Below are 18,590 nucleotides of genomic sequence, written 5' to 3'. Positions count from 1 at the left end.
GAAAAATACACTGTGAATCAAATCACTCATTTAGTGAATAGATTCACAAGTTCAAAAATGAATTCTAGATTCATATGAAGAAGGAAAATGCTGGATCTCGCGAAAACTTATTTCACGAGTCTCGCGAATGACATGGCAATGCAATTCCGTGTGAGAGCATCTCTCTTGGTTTCTCTCTCAAGTTAGTCTCCCATTATTTGTTTCTTGTCTTCTTCCATAACCGCATAACAGCCCATGATAGCATGTTTTCATGGGCAATTTTCAAAACACAATTTTCGTAACAATTTAATCCATTTATCTAACATTGTTAAAGATATTCCGTTAAAAAAAAAACACTTTTCTAATTAAAATAGAAACTTTTTTATAAAAAGAAAAACATTTTTAATTAAATAGAAACTCAATTATTTAAATTTACATTATTATCCTCGTTGTTGTTATTTTTCACCCACCTTTTCTAAGTTGTATCCCAAATCTTTCTTTATTACCGTCTATGTATGTGATTAATCACCAAATTGATACTTGTCTATGTAAGTCATTCCGAAATTAATTAATCTTTGAATGTGTAAATATTTCAAACTAGTCTTCTTTGTATTTGTCAAATTTTCTCAAATTAGGTCTCCCATCATCTGACAAAAACATAAAACAAGGACCTATTTGAATTTTTTTTGACAAAGACAGAGACTAATTAAAAATTATAATAGAGCCAAGATTTAATTTGAGAGTTATTTAAAAAGACAATGACCAATTTAGTGGTTTACACGTTTGAAAATTTAAAAGGAAAGAGATTAAAATAACGGTATGTATAAGTGGCCCATGGTGCGACAAAGGTTTTTTTTGGTGTTTGTGGTGAGTACGGTACGGAATTACCATTTCCCAGCGAAAGAATCATGAGGGAAGATGTAAAAATGTGTCTTTGGGTTTCTATTCAAACGTTAGGCAATGTGTGAGAATGTGTTTTTCGTCTTATTTGGGTTGAGAAAGGCATGGTTTTTGACAAAGAATGATGGTTTGGAGATGGTTTTCACTTTAGTTGCTCATCTCGAATTGATGGAGAAAAAAAAATGAATATGACAATTGGCAGGTGGTTTAAGGCTATTTTAGGAATTTTCTTTTTTTCTTTCTTCGAGATTAATCTATAGTTGAGAAAAAGTTTAAAAATATTAAAACTCGTCTTTTGAGGGAAGATTGTGTGTTTCAAAACAAGAGAAGGAGAATGTACCACAAGGATCTCTTGAAAAAGGATGTTGTAATTTACTCAAAATTTTATTTCAAATAACTATCCTAAAAATAATATAAATAATTATGTTTACCATCATTTGAAAACAAAAGTTAAGCAATGGATATTAGGGGAGCAATGGATATGTTTACAAAGAGTTGTGCAAAGAGCTAGATAAAGAGTTATAAACAATAATTTTTTTGAAATATAAAGCATTTCTCATTTATAAACTAGAAGAGAAAAAAACTGGCATCTCGTATATCACACCGTATGAATGAAGTAACCACCAACTCCAAGGCAACAATGGATCATGAGTATTTGATCGTTTTAGCTACATGAAGGTTTAGTGCAGCAAAGATTCAATGAAGCAGCTGATTTGAGCAAATTAACGACACCAACTACAAGTTTGTGGTAATCAACCTGGCAAATTTGTAGCGTTACATGATAAGAAGTAGTTGATCATGACATTGTTCCATTTGGTAACATCGGACCACATTTTTATCATAATTACTAGTGTATTTACGGGCCGTTTCTACGAATCCGGAGGCTCGGGTGAAAAGAGACCCATAATAAAATAAAAATGTATTTCTTTTTTAAAAGAATAATGTTCTATTTAAATTTTTTAAAAGATAAATACAAGGTGCCGTATATATGTTGTACACCCAAATGTGAAAATCACTGCCGTATATACGAGGAACCTCAAACCACCATTCCAAAAAAACACCCACCTAACACCAAAAGCAAGAGAACCCAATTCTAATATGCCTAAAATAAGACAACAGAAAAGGAAAGTGGAAACCTGGAGAGTAGTGGGGTAGTACTTAGTAGTCCTATTGGGCTATAATTTTTTTTTGGAGGCCCAGTTCCATTGAGTGGTTTGCACACCCCAAGGTCCGACTCTGTGTATTTACCCGACGTTGTCTGGTTTAGACATATAATTAAGGATGATCAAAATTTGATTTCGCGTACTTGTGTAATTAAAGAGCATCTTGTTAAAAATTGTCGGAATCTAAACTTATCCCAAAATGACTTAAGTCACGTTGACTTTGTATCTAGATGACTTAACTTACGTTGATATATAGCGAACGTCGAAGATATGTTAGTCGGTTCATATGAGAGTGAACAATTGTGTATAGAAGAAGAGCAGTTTTCTTTTGTTTAGTTACAACATTATTCATTTTGGAATTTGTATTTCAAACTGAAGTAAAAATCAAATGCATATTTAAGAATCTATCAAGCCTATAATCAAAAGAAAAGTTTTAAATGTAAAGCCATTTCCAGAAAATTAATCAAGCTCTATCTAGTAACATCTTTTTACTTTATCAATTCATTAGCAAGGAAAATTTATAATTTCTTGTGACAAATATTCATCAACATGAAGTAACGAATAACTTACAAAATGAAATTTTCATCTTAAAGAAAAAACTAACTTGTGTTTATGTCACTGCATTATCCTTTGTTTTTAGCTTGTCCTCCCACGTTGATATTACCCTATTTTGTGGGTTGCATGAATGACTTGTTCCAAAAATAGCACCATCTTAATAACTTTTGCAGGAATTAAGTAAAAAACAAATTAAAAAATGTCATAAATCTAAAGATAGATTACCAATTATGACATACAATCTTAAAAGGAGGAAGAAAAATAAAGCACAAGGAAAGTATCTTTGGACGGCTTTGCTACTCAAATCAACAGCCTTTGGCACTTCTATTTTTCTCACTTTGACATTGCTGCATATACAAGAAAGAATTGATCCTTTCAACCATTCCCTTTATCCAAATAAACACCTTCATTAAGTAACTTTATGGAATTAATACTAAACTATCAAAAAGCTAATGATAATTCTCCTTTATTGTTTAACGTGTGTTTTTTTGGTTTTACATTGAAAAAAATTAATTTTTATAATTGATTTTAATTAAAAAAAAAGTTTAAAGGAAATTAAAATAATTAATGTTTGAATATATTTACGGAAAACGAGTTGAACAATAAGTTTAAGTCTGAACATTGCATTTGGATGCAAAGTTACAAATTATATAACTTCAAATTAAAATGATTTCTTTTTACAAATTATAATTAATTCTTTTTGCTCTATATAGAGATCTTGTGAGAAATTAACAAACTAACTACCTAATAACAAACTTTAACTAACTAACTAAATTCCATATTTTCAGTAATTCTATAATTAAAATAAATTTTAATTGGGAACCCCAAATGCCAAAAATACCCTAAAATTAATTCTAAGTCTTCATAATCCCTTTTTGGCTCTCCTAAAATGAATCTAAACCTAGACTTTGATTCACACATGGTGCATGTACAAAAGTGATTTTATGTGCGTAAAATTGAGTTTAAAATGTTTAAATGTTCTATGCTATAATAGTTTTTGTTTTCAAAATGCTCTAAAATTTATTTTTCAACTTACTACTTATAGGTGATTATTTTAAAACATAAATAATTGTATATTCAGCTTATAAAACCAAGCACACGCTTACTAGTTTCATATATTTTACATTTGATCAAACATAAGCTTTCTCTTCATACTTTTCTGCTTTAAGCTTATGCAACTTCTTGATCAAACTATTCCTTTCTTGAAACCAAAGAAGTTGCAAACACTTCTACTAATGTGTGAGAAAGTGAGACAACCTTAACTATGTGAACTTCCACATTTTGAATTCTTAACTATAATTTGGTTGATTAAGAATCGAATATTGGATTACTTGTGAATAGCTACTTATAGCTTTAGCTACCTATTGGATTAACACTAAGCAGAACAATTTCATTAGTGAAACTAGACTTTGAAAACAAACCACACAAAAAACCTTAACACCATTTAGAATCATAAACTTTTTTTTCCTTTTGGATATAACCAAACTACTGAAATCTCGATCCACCACGAGACGAGGCCTATTCTCGGCTGAAATATCGTCGGAAGGGTGAGAATACCTTGATCAAATCTTGTTAAAGGTGAAGAAATCTATCAAACTTACAAGCATTGATAGTTTTCAAGATTCAAATAGAAGAAACAAGTTTTCTATAAGAAGCCAAGATGATGTCAATAAAGAGAAGACCAAGAGGTAATAATCCAATGACAATGCACGCAATTAACCCTCAAGTTCAACAAGGCCATCCAAATAGTCATCATGAAGAGGACTATAATGTGAGAGACACAAGTCCACAACTCGGCGAACGGTGGCCAAATGGTGGAAATTATAATGGAAGAGGATGGATGAGTGGTGGTGAAAGATCAACAAGTACCTATGACCTTGTTGAGCAGATGTTTTATCTTTATGTCCGAGTCGTGAAAGCGAAGAATCTCACCTTGAACAGTCTCACTTCAACATGTGATCCTTATGTTGAAGTGAGGCTAGGAAACTATAAAGGAAGAACAAAACATCTTGATAAGAGATCGAATCCGGAATGGAACCAAGTCTATGCTTTCTCCAAAGATCAAATTCAATCTTCTATTTTAGAAGTGATTGTGAAAGATAAAGAAACGGTTGGTAGAGATGATTACATTGGAAGAGTAGCTTTTGACCTCAATGAAGTTCCAACTAGAGTTCCACCAGATAGTCCATTGGCTCCTCAATGGTATAGACTTGAAGACAGAAGAGGAGAAGGAAGGGTTAGAGGCGACATTATGCTCGCGGTTTGGAATGGAACACAAGCCGATGAAGCTTTCTCAGATGCTTGGCATTCTGATGCTGCAACTGTGTATGGAGAAGGTGTTTTCAATATCAGATCAAAGGTTTATGTTTCACCGAAACTATGGTATCTAAGGGTCAATGTGATCGAAGCACAAGACGTGATATCGAGCGACAGAAACCGGGTGCCAGAGGTTTTTATCAAAGCTCAGATGGGCAGCCAAGTACTGAGAACTAAGGTATTGTTAAAGTTATGAGTTTTAAATAAAAATAGGAGAGAAATAATAAGATCTGAAATGTTTTAACTAACATCTTGATAGAAACTTGATACTAAACATTAATCCCTATTAATAGGGATAAATAGACTCAGTTGTAACTAAATAGGGAAATTAGGAAGAAAAAAAAATCAAAACAATAATAAGTAAAATAAAAACTAATCTTAAGAGAGAATCTAACTCTAAGATTATAAACTGATTATAGAAAATAAACTAAGATATTCTAAAATAACATCATTGATATTATAAAGTATTTTTCTTATATTCTAACAGGTATGTCCAACTAGATCAACAACACAAATTTGGAATGAAGATTTAGTTTTTGTGGCAGCCGAACCATTTGAGGAGCAATTGACGATTACCGTGGAGGATCGTGTGCACGGTTCAAAAGATGAGGTACTTGGAAAGATAATGTTACCATTGACACTGTTTGAGAAGCGGCTAGACCATAGGCCGGTTCATTCTCGATGGTTCAATCTTGAGAAATACGGTTTTGGAATGATGGAAGGTGATAGAAGAAACGAGGTTAAATTTTCAAGCAGGATTCACATGAGAATTTGCCTCGAAGGTGGTTACCATGTCTTAGATGAATCAACTTTGTATGCAAGTGATCATAGACCAACAGCTAGACAGCTATGGAAGCAGCCTATAGGAATGCTTGAAGTAGGGATCTTAGGAGCACAAAAGCTTCTTCCAATGAAGATGAACAATAGCCGTGGAAGCACCGATGCGTACTGCGTAGCCAAGTATGGTCAGAAATGGATCAGAACTAGAACTATTCTTGACACTTTTAGTCCTAAATGGAATGAACAATACACATGGGAAGTTTATGATCCTTGCACTGTAATAACACTAGGAGTTTTTGATAATTGCCATTTAGGTGGTGGAGGAGAAAAAGCTCCTAGTGGTGGAAGCAATGCAGCTAGGGATTCAAGGATCGGAAAGGTTAGGATTAGGCTCTCAACACTTGAAGCTAATAGAATTTACACAAACTCTTATCCACTTCTTGTTTTGCATCAAAATGGTGTCAAGAAAATGGGTGAGCTTCAACTAGCAATAAGGTTCACTACTCTTTCAATAGCTAACATGGTTTATATTTATGGACAACCTTTGCTTCCAAAGATGCATTATTTAAGTCCCTTCACAGTTAATCAAGTTGAAAATTTAAGGTACCAAGCGATGAATATCGTAGCTATGAGGCTAGGTAGAGCCGAACCTCCTCTTAGGAAAGAGGCAGTTGAGTACATGTTAGATGTTGATTCACATATGTGGAGCATGAGAAGAAGCAAAGCCAACTTCTTTCGCATGATGTCGCTTTTTTCTAGCGCGATCACAATGGGGAAATGGTTCAACCAAGTTTGCAATTGGAAGAATCCGGTCACATCGGTACTAGTACACATTCTATTCCTAATATTGATTTTGTATCCAGAATTGATTCTTCCGACTATATTTCTCTACATGTTCTTAATTGGTTTATGGAACTATCGATTTCGTCCAAGAAATCCACCTCACATGGATACTAAACTCTCATGGGCCGAAGGAGCTAATCCAGACGAACTCGATGAAGAGTTTGATACATTTCCAAGTTCTAAACCTCATGATGTGGTGAGAATGAGGTATGATAGGCTTAGAAGTGTTGCGGGAAGGATTCAAACGGTTGTTGGAGACATAGCTACACAAGGAGAGAGGTTTCATTCTCTACTGAGCTGGAGAGATACAAGAGCAACTAGTCTCTTTATAGTGTTCAGCTTGTGTTCTGCAGTTATTCTCTATGCAACACCACCAAGAGTGGTGGCTTTGGTAACTGGTTTGTACTTTCTTCGGCATCCGAAGTTTCGGAGCAAGATGCCTTCTGTGCCAAGCAATTTCTTCAAGAGATTACCAGCTCAAACAGATAGCATGCTGTGATAATTGTTTATTTTCTTCATATTACTTTTACTGTTCAAAATCTATCTTCTGTTAATGTTTCATGGTAAAAAAAAATAGATGCTAAATTAGGACTGTGCTGTAATTTACTTGTTATATGTATCATCAACATCAATGAATAAATAGATGTCTAATTGTGTAACTTGTGTGTTATAAGTTCCACCAAAAGGTAAAGTAAAACAAAAACAAACAAGAAATATAGAGATGACACATAAAAGCACACAGATGTAAGACTCAAGAAGCCATATAAGCTCGTATGATCAAAGTAAGGTTTAGTAAAAAATAATCCTTCTATTAAAAGTTTAGTTTATAGTGTTTCTTCAATATTTTATAACGTCTTTTTAGATACAATTTCAAGTAGTATTTGAGTTTATATGACCGAACTCCATTACATTATATAGATATATTTAAGTTAATCAAAATCAAAGACAAAGTTAACCAAATTCTTTAGTTTTTTTAACCAAATTATTCAAAGCTCAATTTTACCTTGATTATTACAAAAAATAAATGGACGAAATAACATTAAACATTGAAAACTAAGACACGCAACTCGAGGAGTCGGGTTCGAACCTGGTCATGGCAGCCCAGGGACGGATTCAATGTGGGGGTATTGGGGTCAACCGATCACTTGCCTCCATTTGCTTATTGTATTTTTAACCCAAAACTATATATTTATGTAGTTTGATCCCACTTATATAGAATTATTGTCTTCACATAATTCATTCACGACCCTACAAAAAATTACAAAACAAAAAAGGATCATAATGAGTTTTCTAAGAGCATTAATTAATAAATGTAATTTTTTTTTTATATAAAGTTGTTGTAGTTATTATATTGATAAAAATAGCGTTTATTTTTATAATAATTTTTTTATGAAATATTTAACCAATTCTCTTAGAGCATATCGTTAGCAATACCATAAACTATTATTATATTCTAAACTATTCTTTGTTGAAAAATACCTATATGATTATACTTTTAATACTCTGCTAGAAATATAAAAATATTTTTAAAGAATCAACATTAGAGAAATTATAAACCTATACAATTTTTGCACGCGTACAAGTTTATAGAGTATAACATAAATTTTTATGATATAACTTTGACATAATTTAGTAAAATTTCTGGATCTGCCATTGTGCCAGTGAACAATTTCAACATTTTTTTTGTCGGTTGAACAACAAAGGATTTTTTGTCATTAAAAAAACTAATTAGTCAACAAAATTGAGGTATTTCCCTTAAAAAAAACAAAAATAATGTATTTGATCTACATTATAAATTATATACTTTTTTCATTTTAAAATATAAGCAAAAATTGATCTAACAAAAATTTATACATTTAATTCAAAATTTGTATGAAATACGTCAATTTATATTGACCAATTTTTTTACATTTTTAGACTGAGAAAGTACATTATTCCGGATCGGATTAATGGTCAACCCGACCCAACAAACACAGTTATATAATCTAGAAACTCATTTCCAACAGCACCAACAAGATAACGAGATAAACCTCAAAACAAAACAAAACCACCATTTCCAGTTACTTCTTCATTCAATCCTCAATTCTTCATAACAAACAATGGCTTCTCTACTCTCACAACTCAATTTCCTTTCTCTAACTCACAACAACACTCACACAAACTTTACCTTAAAACCCAAAACAACAACACCTTCTTCTCTTGTCGTTACGACACGTCGTTTTAGAAAACACTTTGTTGTTTCTTCTGAACAAGCCACGGTTGATTCTCCTGCTCTTAGAAAACTCTACGTTGGTAACATTCCTCGTACTGTTAGTAATGATGAACTTGAGAAAATTGTTCAAGAACATGGTGCTGTTGAAAAAGCTGAGGTACTCTTTTTTCTTTTTCTTTTATAATTTTTTTTTTTGTTGCAAATTTGTGATTTCTTAAACATTGTTTTTTTGTAACGTTTAGTGTGTGTTTTGATTTTTTGAAATTAATTTTGGTTGAAATGGGTTTGTTTATTCTGCTTAATTTATTTTTTCGTAAATTTTCTTAAATGTGTGTGTTACAAAATGTAATTTGTTTGACCAAGAGCGGTGGTTCAGTTCCAGCTTAACCGGAGGTTCTGGATTCGAATTAGTAATGAAATGTAGTGGTGTTAGATCTCTTGTAGGGGAGTTTGCCGCTCAATGAAGCACGGACACCGGACATTGACAGACCGACACAACTAATAATTTGAGAAAAACACATAATTCAGTTTAATTATGTGTCCGTGTCGGCCACGACAAATGTCCGACACCAAGACATGCCTAATCCAAGGAATGTTTGTGCTTCATCGCTCATTGTTGTTCTAGCCGGCATGAGAGATTAGTCTATGTGGGTTAGTGTATGTTTGAACTGAAGTTTGCAAAATTAGGTTTGATTAAATGATTCTAGCCTTCCGCTTATGAAGAAATGTATATTTTAGGGTCCTTTTGTTACATGTTAAAAAAAGTGATTTTGATTGTAAATAATGAGATTAATTTATAGAGATTTTTCAAAAAAAAAAACATAAGTTGTTGTGTCTTTTTGCCAAAACAAAAATCATTTTTAAATCAAATCATAAAAAATGATTTTGAAGAAAAGCCACTCAAAACAACTTTTCATTTCAAGCAGTTTTGAGATTATTTTAAAACTTATTTTTAATAATCTGTAACAAACAAACAGATGAATGAAAACTTTCAAAAGTGATTGTTATTTTTCTATAAAGTGAACTTTTACAAAATAAGTTGTAAAAAACAAGTTCATAGTAATGAAGTAAAATAGATTTAAGGTAAAATGGTAAATGAAACATCTCATACAGAAGAGTGGAGAATGAAAAAGTTCGAAGAAAACTTGGTTTGGCTAATAAGCAAGTATTTTTAACTATTTAGAATACTGAAATAAATAAGCAAGTTTTGTTTGATTATTGTTATGTTTAATTTTATCAAAGGAGTGCATTGTAGGTGTGGTGGTTTATTATTATTTCAGTAAATTTGAAAATCCCTCTCGACTTTTTTGCTGAAGGCAGAATTAAATGGGCGATGATTATAATGAGAGAAGTCTTTAGTGGGAAGTACCCAATTCTATGGGAAAATCAGATCCCAACTTCTATTAATATCAAAACCAAAAGAAGAAGAAAAATACACCAAAGAAAGGTCAGAACATGAAGGTGCCGCCACACTCTTTTCACCAAAGGGGTTTGGCTTTGGTATCTCAGATTCTGTCTTGATCTTCATTCTCCTCTTCCTTTTTCTCTTACCGTCTCTTAACTTGAAATCGGGTATTTTCCACGGTGAGAGATCTTTCAAATTTAAACTTGATATGAGCCCTAAACCCATATGATTTTCTTTTGTATTGATAAATAATAAAGTATATTTGAAAATGGCAGTGTTTCAGTTGTTTGTTTTAGAGGGATTTGGGATGTTTGGCACTGAAGTGTTTGAATGGATTTGCTTATTTCTGTTAGGGGGAGGGAGAGAGTATATTCGATTCTATATCCGATTTTGATGCTAGAATCTTTTATCATTTTTAATTTGTGGAAGTTGGTATGTTTAGCTATTAAATTAAACTTAGACTATTGGAATTTTGTTGTCAATGTGAACAAATTACTCTCCTTTTATGTTTTGTTCATCTTGTATAAATTTATTTGTACCCTTATCCATTCAAAGCAACATAGAAATGGGATGATGATTTTAGTAGGTCCTCAATGATCTGTGTAATATGATGCTACTTTCATGTTATTGTACTCGTATCCTTGGATTGGATATGATGTGTGTATTATGCTGCTACTTTCATGGAGAACCTTCCTTTGGTATAAAAGGTACAAGAAGATTTCATGTTTTAAGTTTATGGCCAGATTTCCTGTGTTAAGTTTATGGCCGTTTATCCCTTTTGGTCTGCAAGACAAGATTATAGTAGTCACAAGTGGTATTCGCACCACGGTCGTATCTCTGTGCAGTGAAACAGTGGCTGGTCGTCATGTTGACGCCATTTGCATCGCACATTAATGGTGCTGGTGCAGCGCTGGGTTTTAAGGCAGGAATAGAGTGGTGCGATTCACATAGATGCATATTGTAGAAATCAAAATGCAACATAGTTGCACACATCCTGTTTTCTCTCCCTGGCAAAGGTTACATTAATATTAAAATAGCAGAATTCAGATTTCTGGGGGGAGAGGGGGGTAAACCTGTTGTCATGGGACTGAAAGGTCACCGGTTCAGGTCCTGGAAACTGCCTCGTGTAAAAAACAGGGTAAGGCTGCTCACAATACACCAACTGGTGGGACCTCTTCTCAGACCCTGCATAGGCGGAAGCTTTGTGCACTGGGCACCCCTGTAGCAGAATTTTGATTTCGTAAGCATTAATGTAGTAGTGATGGTGAGTCAGGACCTACCTTAGTCTATCAAGAATCTTAAAGGAAAAAGAAATATTTAGTTCATGTTACAAAATAAATATTGAACTTTGAAACCTTTAGGCTTTGTTTGCGAGTTTTAAGGGGAAGGAAAGGAAAGGCTAAGGAGGGGAAGGGAAGGAAAGGGAAGGAAGGGAGAAAGGAGGAAAACCTTCCCCTTGTTTGGGAGTTAAGACACCAACAAGGAAAGGAGATGAAGGGCTTATGTTATAATTTGACAATTTTACCCTTTTTTCTCTTAAAATTAATACATTATGTTATACTTTGTAATTTATCTTCTAATTTATTCAAAAGAGCTTATCTCATAAAAAACAAATTATATATAGAATAAAAAAAAACTTATTACAATCACTTTATAAAAAACAACTTATTTATACAAAACAACTTATTACAGTCTCATTTTAAAAAATAGCTTATCTCATGAAAAACAAATTATTACGATCTTTTTTTTTTTTATAAAAAAAAAAAAACAACTTATTCAAAACAACTTATTACGATCTCTTTTTTCAAAAACAGCTTCTTTATGCAAAACAACTTATTACGACATCTTTTTCAAAAACCGCTTATTCAAAAACCGCTTATTCAAAACAACTTATTTATACAAAACAGCTTATTACGACATCATTTTCAAAAACAACTTATTATAAACAGCTTATTTCTGCAAAATAGCTTATTACGACCTCATTTTCAAAAACAGCTTATTTATGCAAAACATCTTATTACAACCTCTTTTTTTAAAAAAATAGCTTATTCAAAACAACTTATTTATGCAAAACAGATTATTACGGCATCTTTTCAAAAAACAGCTTATTCAAAACAGCTTATTTATGCAAAACAGCTTATTACAACCTCTTTTAAAAAAACAGCTTATTTATGCAAAACAGCTTATTACAACCTCTTTTAAAAAAAACAGCTTATTCAAAACAGCTTATTCAAAACAGCTTATTTATGCAAAACAACTTATTACAACCTCTTTTAAAAAAACAGCTTATTCAAAACAGATTATTACGACATCTTTTTCAAAAACCGCTTATTCAAAACAACTTATTTATTTTCAAATAAATTAGAGAAAGTTTTTGACAAATATCTTACTTGTAAATAAGACATTTAAAAATGAAAATGCAACATATCCTGTTATATCAATACATGACATAAAAATGACAAATGTGTCAAATATGCTAGTAACTAAATCCCAATACAAGATTACAAAATTCTATACTAATGTCATAATCTAGGACTTCAAGATCCTCATTAGAGACCAAAACAATATGTAGAGATGAAACAACCATCAGTAGCATGATGATAGGTGGGTTCTAATATGTGATAGACAAACACTATCAATAAAATAAACAAGCTGCAATCTTCAACCTACTCATACACCAATGCCAAGATATAACATTGACTTGATGAGAAAATGGGTAAATTACCTTGACGAGTAACCTTGACCAACCATCGATTCTAATAGAAAACTCTTCCGCAAGTGTTTTGGAAGTCCAAGTAAAGCTCTAACCTTCTCAGGAAACTCTAGAAGATAAGAATATGCCCGAATGATCATATGACTATCCACTTGCAATTCCTCAAGAAGTTTAAAAACTTCTTCTTCTGAAATTGGAAGTTTTAAATTAGCTTTCTCATAAGCTGCAATGCTGTCTTTAAAATACTTATCATGAGATGCAGTACTCTCTCTAAAAGCATCAGCAACGTTCAAAAGGGCAGCTTTTATCCCTTCAACTTCATCTTCATCTCGGGACTTTCTAGATCTTTTGGCTCTAGGTTCTGGGGGAATTTGGACCTCAGGAGAAGTGACATCCTGCTCATTGCCGCCCTCTTGCAAACTCTCTAGTGTCACCTGGTCACTAGTACCAATGGATTCTGACTCACGATTGAGGGGATGATTTTGGCGAATATCTTCATCATTCATAACCTTTCCTCCAGTGGCCCTTTCATCTCCACAAGCAATAACCAATTTGTCATAATTGGCAAAAGGTTTGTTCATCCATTGTGCAGCTTCAGGTTTTGCCTATCAAAAAAAATTCAAATAAGTGCACATGCTGACATAGGTTCAGGCCATATATATAAGCAAGCAAACCCAACAACTCAATTAATGTAAGTTATAAGTATGTACCTCGATTAATGTTTTCCAAACTTCAGGTAAAGCATCCCACATATGTGTGTCTGATTTCCAAGCAAAACCGCTCATGCCATTGAAAATGTCATGACATTTAGTAAAATTTCTTTTCACCAATTTCCATCTATCTTTCACCTTTTCCTTGTCAAAAGGTCTTTGAAACTTTTCGGACATCTCCTTTGTTATATTGGTGTATGCTATTGATGTAAAGGTCCCACCTTGTTTGTTTCCCGCACTTACTTGATGAACAAACGCATCAATAAGAGCATTGTTCATCTCTGTTGTCCATGTCTCTCTTTTAGAGGTAGACATGATTCTGTTATATTAGAAGAAAAGATATCATATTATAAAATCATCATATAAATTTATAGATAAATTTGAGATGAACTCATGTATACCTTTCTTTGGTGACTCTTGGAATAACAGTTGCAACAAATAGTATGTTTATTCAATATATCAGGAACATCAATATCCAAGTTACTCAAACAAGTTTCCAATATTTAGAAACAATAACAACACACATTCTTCCACTTAAAGCTACAAATTATAGAATATTTTGAACAAACAAGTTTCCAATATTTTTGGCAATAGCTATTTGGAAACATACACACTGAATAATAGCTAAGTAAATCATTATCATCTACTATGATATGATAGGTAATTGGTCCACATGGCACCAAGTATAGAATTTCTAAAATTTTGACCTAAATCTGAATTTTCTTCATCCTCATCTACTTCTATATGGCCATGACCAGTTTGAGATGCACTTTGATTGGCGATTTCTTCGTCTACCTCAGCAATCAAGTCTTCATCAGGATCTACCCCCATCAAGAAATTATGCAAAATGCAACATGCAAGGATAATATAATTTTGAGTATTGATTCCATAAGTTGCTTCAGCGCCACTTGAAATGATAGGAAATCTTTTCTTCACAATTCCAAAAGCCCTTTCAACAACATTACGCAACGATGAATGTCGAAGGTTGAATAACTCTTGAGCTGTTCTAGGGGGATTTCTGGCTGAGAATTCTTTCAAATGATAACGTGTTGATCTAAACGGTGTAATTAGCCCCTTTCTCAACATGAATCCAGCATCAAGAATATAAAACTTACCTAAAAGCAAATAATTATTACCAACATATATAAGAAAAAGAAGCGGAAAAAAAGGGAAAATGATAACAATAAGTTTTAACTACCTCTAGGTATTTTGAGACCATTTCTTCTCTGTAGTGCATGTTTTAATATCCTAGAATCAGAAGCAGTACCCTCCCATCCAGGCAAAACATAAGTGAACTTAAGATCAAAAGAACATGCGACCAACACATTTTGTGTAGGAAAACTTTTCCTACCACGATACCTTGAAGCTTCAGCCAATGGTACTTTTACACGAACATGTGTACAATCAATTGCTCCAACGCAGTCTTTAAAGTAGGGGTAAAATCGATGATTTCCAAGAATTTCTATCGGAATGCGTGATCCATCTGGTTGTTTGAGATAGGTACGCCCTATCTCAATTATTGATCGGAGCACCCGATGAAAATGACGACTAGTAGTTTCGCCAGAGCGTCGGAACCAGAATTGAATCTCTCTATTTCTAACATTGTGTGTTAGAAGGTAAAGAGTTTTAGCAACTTGTTCCTCTACGGTTACCCTTTGTGTTGGTAGAAGACCACCCTCTTGTTGTAATATAGAGCATAAGTCCAAAAACGCCTTAGGACTCATTCTTATTATCTTCCGACCTTCACTAGTAACAACTATATTCATTATCTTATTGCGTACTCTATCCTTCTCAAGAGTCAAACTACGATCAACTATCCTACTTTGAGAATGGATTTTAATCCTATAGTAACAAACTACAAGACATATGACATGAACAAGTGTCATTCGAAGTCTTGCTCTCCATCTAATCAATTCCATAATTGTTTGACGAGCCATTTCATGATCCATTTAAACTGAATCCAACAAAAAATAATACATTTTTGTGAAACAAGCAACATTTATTTATAATAATAGTGAAATCATAATAATAGTGATTATACAGTATCCATTGAGTAGATGTGATTCACTCTAAAAAATCAAATAGCAAAACAGAAATCAAATTGTGAATCAAACACAAAAACATAAATCAAATTGTGAATCAAACAACAAAACATAAATCAATTCATGAATGAATAGCAAAAGGAAAAGAAATTGGAAAAGAATGGAAGATAGTTTGAGATTGATACCAGAAGAAAGAGGATCGAGAGAGATGAAGGAAACTGTGTTGTTCAACTTCCTTCTCCGCCGCTCGCCGCCGTTCGCCGCCGTTCAGGTTGAGATCGCCATTCACGTCGCCGTCGGGAGAAGAGAGAGCGTGCACAGTTACAGTGAAATGAATCGTTAGAATGAGATGAAATTAGGTTAGGGCTAAAATTGGAATTTTGTATTATTGTAAGGGTAATATGGTCAATTCGTATCTTTAACCCTCCAAAACCCCCCAAATTGGGGGAACTCTAAAATTGGATAAATTAACCCCTTCAAAACCCCCCAAAACCTTTCCCTTATTTTTTTAAAACTCACAAACAAGGGTTTAGCACTCACAAGCCTTTCCTTTCCCTCCCTTCCCCTCCAAAACCCAACTCCCAAACAAAGCCTTAATGAATTTTACTCCTTTATAAGGGGAAACTGTTCAATGGAATGACTACAGATTCCGTTGATAACATGTACTGAACAATACAATGTAGGATTTATCATATAACCTAGGGATATTAGTTGACAGGGCCATTGCTTATATTCTTCTTAAGTAGTTAAACAACGCCAACTTTCTTTGTATGTTTTATCATTTTATATACCACAAATATTGAGAGCATCAAGCACACTATTAACTTTTTTTTTATGATTGATTCATAGGTTATGTATGATAAATACTCTAAAAGGAGCCGTCGTTTTGCATTTGTTACAATGAAAACCGTTGAGGATGCAAACGCAGCAGCTGAGAAACTCAATGGCACTGTAAGTTTCATTACAGAGTTTACAAAATACATTAAAAGAATGCTAATGTTCATTCAACAATTTAGGTTTTTTATAGAACTTACAAACTTCATGTTTTTATCTCATGACAGGAAATTGGAGGGCGTGAGATTAAAGTGAATATAACTGAAAAACCTTTAACAACGGAAGGTTTGCCAGTCCAGGCCGGGGAATCCACATTTGTTGACAGTCCTTACAAGGTATATGTGGGAAATCTGGCTAAGAATGTAACATCCGATAGCCTTAAAAAATTCTTCTCGGAAAAAGGAAATGCTCTTAGTGCCAAGGTTTCACGGGCTCCTGGGACCTCAAAATCCAGCGGTTTTGGCTTTGTTACTTTTTCATCAGATGAGGATGTAGAAGCTGCTATCTCATCTTTCAACAATGCTGTAAGTTTTTCACTGCCCTTCCTGTTTATTTTGCATGCAGAAACATCCTGATATACTAAGTAGATGGCGCCGTTAGAGTTACTTCTCCAAACCTTGCTTGATGATGATAATGATGTTGTTTGTATATATTTGTTAAAGCAGTCTTCTGTCAGCAATGTGTTGTTAATATAATAAGATAAAAAAAACAGTTTACAAAGGGCGTCTAACGTTGGCAAAATGTTAGTAGACCTCCTACTAGAAGGGTTTGTGGTAGACGCAGACTATCAAAACTACCGCATACCTTTTTTATTTTTCAACATATATATTGCTCTGTCCTGTTCTGTTTTGCGAATATTGTTTAATTTCCAGCAGTTACCATTTGTGTAACCAACTTGCGGAAGCTATTTCCAAGAGTGTGTATATTGTTATTCCATTCCATCAATTACATACCCATTCTGACCAGATCTATCACAAAATCATAATAGCATGCTCATTATAAATTTCTAAAATGATCCCTGAAATTGAAAATTGTTAATCTGGTCCGTCCCTCCGTTTGGATTTCTTATCAAATCAATCCTAAAAATACCAATGTAGTGATCAATCTGATTTACATTCTGCAATCCTATGCATCACTTTAGAATATCGATCCTTTTGGTGTCTAAGTTGATATGGTCCTACATTTTTGGAACTAAATTGTGTACTCACACTTGTCATCACAAGTTCCCTCATAAACATCACATTTGTGGACCTAATGAAATAGCGACTCTCATCCCTTTTTGTCTCCTTGTTGATTTTCATGTATAATTTTCCTCAATTTTTTGTAGATTTATGTATCTTTATATTTTTCATGAATCATGATACAAGTTTCACATCTCCAAATATATTAACATGACATACAATTTCTATCATGGTTTGGTGACTCTGTTCAATGGGATTTAATTTTATAGATTGAAAATAATCAGGGATTTAATGAGTGTTAGTTTGTTCTAAATACAATGCTGACTATGATTTGGTATTTGTTAACTGCAGTTGTTAGAAGGGCAGAAAATACGTGTGAATAAGGCGTAGAAAATTATCAATGTAGCAGATCATGTTTCTCAGCTGATAGAGTTCCAAGGAGATTCATGAGTAAAATAGTGTTTAGTGCAGCTCAATTCTCCTTGTTGTCCAGAATGATTTTGAGACCTTGTTACTTTCTTCACATTTATATTACATTTTTCTTTTGGTTCTAATTATATTGCATATTTTTTACATGCTACATTGTGTCTATTGTTGTTAACATATTTATGTATTTGATTCCATTTTTTTTTTTTTTTTGTGTATGTGAATTGAAAACCCTTATGAACATTCACTGATGCAGAGGCAAAAGTTGGAGTTCTTATGCTATAGTTTGCCATTGCCTTTCATCCATCAATTTTAACCATCCCATATTTAGATAAAAAAAAATAGAGTATCTTTTTTCCAAAAATTGGAAGAAAAAAGAATAGAGTATCAATGATATGGTTGATGTCTCTTTTAACTTTTCCAGATGTTTTGAATATAAATCCAACACTGGGAATATGCAGAAATGCTAGAAATATTTTAGAGGAGAGTTTTATAGCACATTGTGGTTCTTTTTGGCTTGAATGATTAATT

The 18,590-nt window shown here is 33.1% G+C and overlaps 3 protein-coding genes across 5 annotated transcripts; 2 read left to right on the top strand and 1 right to left on the bottom strand.

Moving 5' to 3' along the window:
- The first annotated feature begins 3,734 nt into the window (after positions 1–3,734).
- Positions 3,735–7,195, top strand: LOC11423887 (FT-interacting protein 1). The gene is made up of 2 exons (XM_003599005.4): positions 3,735–5,091; positions 5,401–7,195. The coding sequence occupies exons 1-2, from the start codon at positions 4,258–4,260 to the stop codon at positions 7,033–7,035; spliced, it is 2,469 nt and encodes an 822-aa protein (XP_003599053.1). The 5' UTR covers positions 3,735–4,257; the 3' UTR covers positions 7,036–7,195.
- A 1,345-nt stretch (positions 7,196–8,540) lies between these two features.
- Positions 8,541–18,268, top strand: LOC11440749 (30S ribosomal protein 2, chloroplastic). Its single transcript, XM_003599004.4, has 4 exons — positions 8,541–8,905; positions 16,468–16,569; positions 16,680–16,976; positions 17,985–18,268. The coding sequence occupies exons 1-4, from the start codon at positions 8,636–8,638 to the stop codon at positions 18,021–18,023; spliced, it is 708 nt and encodes a 235-aa protein (XP_003599052.1). The 5' UTR covers positions 8,541–8,635; the 3' UTR covers positions 18,024–18,268.
- Positions 12,566–16,231, bottom strand: LOC112419855 (putative nuclease HARBI1). Of its 3 annotated transcripts, XM_039832256.1 has the most exons (5): positions 15,804–16,230; positions 14,775–15,317; positions 13,978–14,691; positions 13,577–13,895; positions 12,566–13,471 (listed from the first exon to the last, which is right to left on the bottom strand). In XM_039832256.1, exons 4-5 carry the CDS (start codon positions 13,889–13,891, stop codon positions 12,875–12,877), a joined length of 912 nt encoding a protein of 303 aa, XP_039688190.1. In that variant the 5' UTR covers positions 13,892–13,895; positions 13,978–14,691; positions 14,775–15,317; positions 15,804–16,230; the 3' UTR covers positions 12,566–12,874. The 3 variants fall into 3 exon arrangements, with proteins under 3 accessions (XP_039688190.1, XP_039688189.1, XP_039688188.1); XM_039832255.1 differs by having other exon boundaries at positions 13,577–14,691; positions 15,804–16,231; XM_039832254.1 differs by lacking the exons at positions 12,566–13,471; positions 13,577–13,895 and having other exon boundaries at positions 14,057–14,691; positions 15,804–16,224.
- Positions 18,269–18,590: the final 322 nt, after the last annotated feature.

This window comes from Medicago truncatula, chromosome 3 (assembly GCF_003473485.1).
Source record: "Medicago truncatula cultivar Jemalong A17 chromosome 3, MtrunA17r5.0-ANR, whole genome shotgun sequence".
Taxonomy (NCBI): Eukaryota; Viridiplantae; Streptophyta; class Magnoliopsida; order Fabales; family Fabaceae; genus Medicago; species Medicago truncatula.
The sequence above is the reverse complement of the archived record's forward strand: the minus strand, read 5'-3'. Positions and strand labels throughout refer to the sequence as shown.